Genomic DNA, 6,000 nt, shown 5'->3' on the forward strand with positions numbered 1-6,000 from the left:
AATTAAGTTCACACAGAACGTTGAGCTAAGAGGTCTTAATTGATACTGGGCGACAGTTTATAGATGGAATTATGTATTAATATTGTCTAACTTACGCATTCAAAGTCAATATTGTGTGCAATATCATTAAAATGTTTTTATGGTTACAGTATTCTTTTCCTTGATTTTGAATTAATCTCATTGGAGTGCTCTGTTAATTCATTTATACAACATGAAATGTAGTCATCATCTACAACTGTACTTTATAGAATCGTCCCAAATATCTAGTTCAAATATTAGTGGCATTTACCCTCAAAAGCACAAGGAGGAGAAATTATTTTCATTAGGCAAAGCAATCAGAGCCCATTGCTACAGTTCTTTCATTTGTGATGACCTTGGGGGCATGGACTGTGTTGCTCTGTTACTTAAGCTCCCTCAGCTCCAAAATAACCATGTGCATAGACTATCCTTGTTTACTTCATTCGAATAATTTAAGAAAAAAATGAGCTGAAAGAAATGAATTCTGAGTGTTCATTTCTCTTTTTTTTAATAGACCATTTTTACATATTTTCAAAATTAGGCTACTTCTTTTTCTATCTCAGCTCATTTTATTGGAATGGGAAACCCTCTGCATTTCATTGGATTAAATGTAGTAAAATAAATATGAAAGTGAGAGAACATTTCACATTATGACGCAGAACAAGTTATTGTCATGTGCACAGTGGGAGGGTGCAATGTTGCCTAGCCAAGTTTATGTGCTGTGCAGATTATCCCGGTTTATCATGCATCTTTCGCAAGCAAGGCTATGTGGAGTCTGGTATACACTGTCTGCTTCTGTCTTGTGTGGTATACCAGGAAAACCGGAAGTCAAGCCATTAAAGAATATTCATGACTATGTTTAATCTTTAAAACAATTTTTAAAAGTTGTCCTTTAATTATTTTCACTAAATTTTAAGAACACAAAGAATAGCATTCAAATAGTTTTGTCTCAAAAATTTCCTTTCAAAATTTTTGACATAGACTTTTTAATTTGCTTATCCTTTCTATTAATTCATTTCACTATTATTTAAACCTTAATTCCAGGACTTCGAAAATATGTCAGTGATCAAATTTCATCAACTTATTGCTCTGTAGGAAACCAAATGATTACATATTTTAATTTTAAATATATAAACATTCAATTGTGAATTTCCGTGCTATCAGATGAAAATTACATTTTAACATTCTAATATGGCATTTTGAAAACTAACTATAAATGTATTAAATAAATATAAATATCAGAAAATACATACTTGCTATAAATAAGCAAAGACAGAGTGGAATGCACTTTACTATGGAATTTGGCTAATAGGTTAATGTTTTATTTCCAAACAAAAGACTACTGTGGGAAATATTAAAAATATGATAGTACTTTGTCATAATGTTTCCAATTTAAAACTATTAGGATAAAATTAGTTCACAACATTAGTATTGTTGTGAAATCTTTTTTATAAGCCCATTTTTGTTCTTCATTATGTACTATTCCAAATTGATTGATTTCTTACTCCTAATTGATAATTTATAAGTGATAAGAGCACATACTGGGTTCATTTTTCATCTTCTCTTCTTAGATTAGAAAAATTACTGCCACAGTCCAACAATACTATTATATAGCTTGCATTTACGAATTTCTCGATGACATATTACTCTAAGAACTAAGAACTTCGATCTTAACTAAGATTGTTTCACTAAAGTATTGCAAGCACCTAGAACAATTATTGGCACATCAGAGACATTCAATATACTTTTGTTTAATTTATGAGTAATTTTTCTAAAATCTATCATTTAAAAAACAGCTCAATGAAGGAAGATTATATTAATGCTCAAATATCTATCAGATATACTGCTATAGTCATGCATATGAAAAATAAAAATAAGTGATGCACAGGCACTGATCTGGTGTAAATTATCTCTGATTATCTCATCTAGACAGAAATTATTTCCCACTATGTTATCTCATCTAGACAGGAGTCACATTTATCTGTTTTTAGGGTAACTGTATTTTCCATTTTGATTACCTGAAATTTAGACTTGTCTGAATTTTTGGCTTTATCTTGATTGGACTGTTTGACTCTTTTCCTCAAAGAAATAATTTTCATTCTCTTATACATAAATATGCCTGTATGTTTACGAGAGACACTGCCCCTACACACACACACACACACACACACACACACACACACACACACACACTTCTTTAGTGGCTTTCAGCACTTTTCACATATCGGCTAATATATAAAATGTTCTCTGGCCCCAATGGAAATTATAGTACGTAGGCTCTTTACTGCACAGGTAATGAATAAAGCAGTGGTCACAGAGTGGGGCCCGGGGTCGGCCACAGAAGCATCACCTGAGAAGTTGTTAGAAATTACAGGTCTTGGCCCCACCTTAGACCTACTGAATCTGAGTTCCTCGAATGGGGACCAGGTGATCTTAATGTATTCCAAACTTGGAAACCACTGGCATAAAAAATGGATGGTAAATTTGAAGAGACTGGCTTCAGGTAGGAGTGGAATCAGAAAAGCTTTTAGTCTGGTAAAATATGAACTACTCAACCACATTTTAGGAAATGTACATGAAATGTCAATATTAGCATTCCTGTGAGTTATTGGAACACACTGCTTCCCAGATCCATTGGTTAAAATACTTGTAAGCTGGGAATTCTCTGTAACTTCAGAGATACTTGAAGAGTTCCAGAGACATCTCTCTGCTCACTTCACTGCAAGCAGCATAGCTATTTCTCTTTTTCCTCTATCCAGAGAGCATGCTCACCACGTTTCTATTTTTTAGACATTCTCTGCATATCTATTCCTTAAAAAATGAGGTCAGGAAACACATGATGTTTTTCATAGCTGTTCTGTAGCTGTCCTACTACGTTAAAATGTCAGGTTTCTCTTTCTGCAAATAATTATATCATTTCAGGAAGGCAAGCTTGCTCATTTTCCTTGTTTTATTAGGTCACAATTCAAGAAATAGAAAGTAAGATCAGCAGCATTACAGGACTAGAAGAAGAAGTTCAGTCTTTTGCCCAGTTTCTTACCACCGGAGAATCTGCTCGAATGAAAGCCAAGTTGACACAGATAAGACGATACTGGGAAGAGCTCCGAGAGCATGCGCAGTGTCTGGAAGGAACAATCCTGGGGCATATATCTCAGCAGCAAAAGTTTGAAGAGAATCTTAGAAAGGTAAGAACCGATTCATCCACGTTAAGTTACCTGTTTCATGTTGCATTAATAGCGAAACGCAATACACAATCCAGAAATAGTGGAACAAAGAAAAGATACCATATATCAGTTATTATCAAGTTATCAGTGATACCTACATTTGTAATTATTTATATGGTACACCTTTTGAGGGAATATAAAAATGTGTTCAGATAGACATTTATATTTTTTTAGATTTATTTATATTTTTTTCGATTTATTTATATTTTTTTCAAATAATAGGATGCATTCATTTTAGATTTTTAAAAACTGAATTGAAAGTTATCCAAAAAAGATAGGCATGCTGCTTTGCCTTGACGTATATTTTTCTCACCATTATTTTTCTATTTCACCAATGATTTAGATTCAGCAGTCTGTGTCTGAATTTGAAGATAAACTTGCTGATCCAATTAAAATATGTTCTTCAGCTACAGAAACATACAAAGCTCTTCAAGAACATATGGTAAGAGTGTGATTCAACATTTCTGCTTATTTATGAACTCAGAGATTTGATAATTCCTGCTGAAAATGAAAACAGTAAATATTTTTATGAGAGTTAAAATTGAAAAGATTTTTATGTTAATTGATATAGATAAAGCATATTTACCTCATATAACACAAGACATGTAAGTATGCAAATAAATTTTCATTTAAAATGCAAGTTAAAGAGGCATTCATTTAAAAAAAAAAAGGCATTCATTTAAAATATATTCCTCTCTTAAGTGGAACATGTAACTTTTTCAGACTATAGCTTTAATAAAGCCTGGTACCTCTTGCCAGCGTTATAAAAATTATGTGCAGAAAAAAATGTGCCTAGCAGATTTCAGATTTTAACCCATTACACTCAGACGTGCAAAGAATGTGTCCTCACTAACCTATTCCCAATGACTAGCTTTTTTGGTCTGGTCCCTGAACTGGCACATCTGGAAAGGGGAGTGGAATGTATATCATTGGAATACTTATAGGAAGAATGCATTTTTGTGTTACTTATGTATTTAAAAAAAAAAAATACCCCCACACACTAAAATGAGGGAAAATAGTAGGAAAATAGTAGGAAAAAGTAGGAAAATTGAATTTGATGGAATTATTTTTTTGCCCTCCCGATGGAATTACTTTAATAGACAACTAAGAGAGGATAATTGAGAACTAGAGAGGATAATATTTTTTTCTAATATTCACATTTCTAAAGCAAGTTATTTTTCCTCGTCTTGATTTTTCTGATCCATAAAATGGGAATGGTGAACGAAGATTAAATGAGTTAATATATGTAATGTACATAACAGTACCTGCCACATTCTGAGGCACCTTTATTGTTATTATCACTGATTTCTGATAGCAGCTGTGGCAGCCATAACTCTTTTCATATATTTCTTTTAGAAAATATCGCATGTTACATACAGCTCTTGTAAAATAGGAATTGAGAGGTTTTTTAAAACTACATTTGGCATAAAACGAATAATAATTCTCACAAATTATCTGACAAGGGAAAGTAGAAATTATTCAGATATACAGCAATACGATTTTATCTGGGGAGTAGTCTCCATTTTGATTTTTGATTTCTGCCTTCGTGAAGTAACTTCCTCCTCATCTTCACCACATCTTGCTGGAAATCTACGGGCAGACATTCTTTTCCTACCACTGTGGTTGACTGAGGGAAAAACTGGGGTGAGAATGGGTCTCACGGAAAAATGCAGGTCTCGTTTCTCGACGTTGTGCCTTCACTGCACTCCTTTGTCCTCTCATCAGGATCTTTGTCAGGCTCTGGAGTCACTGAACAGCTCAGTGGCTGCTCTCTCAGCCAGTGCACAGAAGGTCGCTAACAGAGGCCGCTCCATTCAGGACGTTGAGACACTACAGCGGGAATACGAGGGGACACTGAGTCAGGCCAAGGAGAGACAGACTGTGCTGGAGAGCCTGCTGGCCACCTGGCAGAGGTGAGCAGCCTTCCTTTTTGAGCTGGCAGCTTGGGTTTCAATAACTTCCCTTAAACAGGAAATCCTGGGCCAGCTGTTCTCTAAGTGTAATAACTTCCCCGGGCATAGAACACATCGAGTCACGTGTCTAACAGAGAAGACCTCGATCTTCGTTAGAAGCTGACAATCCCCGAGAAGGAAGAGGGTTAATGCATCTCATTCCATGTGATTCAGATAGAGACACGTGTGCAAAGACATATACAAACGTGAAAAGAATAGCATTTTTCCCTCCATGTCTAGAAATAAGATAACCAACATTGTGTTTTTTGTAATGATCAGTGTTGGACCCTCCAAGTTCAGAGAGATGTAGTTTTCTGGAATGATACTTTTATATGAATTCGTTCCTTATCTCTGCTTTCTTTAGGCTAGAGAAAGAACTGTCAACTTTTCTGACCTGGCTGGAGCGGTGCGAAGCTATCGCCAGTTCCCCAGAAATGGACATTTCTGCAGACAGAGCCAAAGTGGAGAGCGAACTTCAGTTAATACAGGCAAGCTCAAGGAAGTGTGAGGAAGATAAATGCTCTTCGTTACGGTTGCATTATAAAACGAAAGCAGTCTATGGCCCTGCCACCTTGAACAAGCCCAATCCCCTCTGATCTTGGAAGCTAAGCAGGGCCAGGCCTGGTTAATACTTGGATGGGAGACCACCTAGGAAGACCAGGTGCTGTAGGCGCAAAAAATAAGGGATTGTAAGCTGACAGGATCCTTGCAATCTGTGAGGTCAACCAAGGGTTGCCTCACGAAAGAAAAGAAAGAATGAATGAAAGGAAGAAAGAAAGAAAGGAAAGAAAGAAAGAAGGAAGGAA

General features: G+C 35.4%; 1 protein-coding gene and 1 pseudogene across 1 annotated transcript in view; both read left to right on the forward strand.

Moving 5' to 3' along the window:
* SYNE1 (spectrin repeat containing nuclear envelope protein 1) overlaps positions 1–6,000 on the forward strand; it is a 406,416-nt gene that overhangs the window by 151,291 nt on the left and 249,125 nt on the right. Inside the window, exons 34-37 of the mRNA XM_039851332.1 lie at positions 2,976–3,203; positions 3,586–3,684; positions 4,968–5,155; positions 5,559–5,682. Coding sequence (XP_039707266.1) covers positions 2,976–3,203; positions 3,586–3,684; positions 4,968–5,155; positions 5,559–5,682 — 639 coding nt within the window. The remainder of the gene's footprint in view (positions 1–2,975; positions 3,204–3,585; positions 3,685–4,967; positions 5,156–5,558; positions 5,683–6,000) is intronic.
* Positions 5,749–5,867, forward strand: LOC120593492 (uncharacterized; annotated as a pseudogene).

This window comes from Pteropus medius, unplaced genomic scaffold, assembly GCF_902729225.1.
Source record: "Pteropus medius unplaced genomic scaffold, Ma_sr-lr_union100, whole genome shotgun sequence".
Lineage (NCBI taxonomy): Eukaryota > Metazoa > Chordata > Mammalia > Chiroptera > Pteropodidae > Pteropus > Pteropus medius.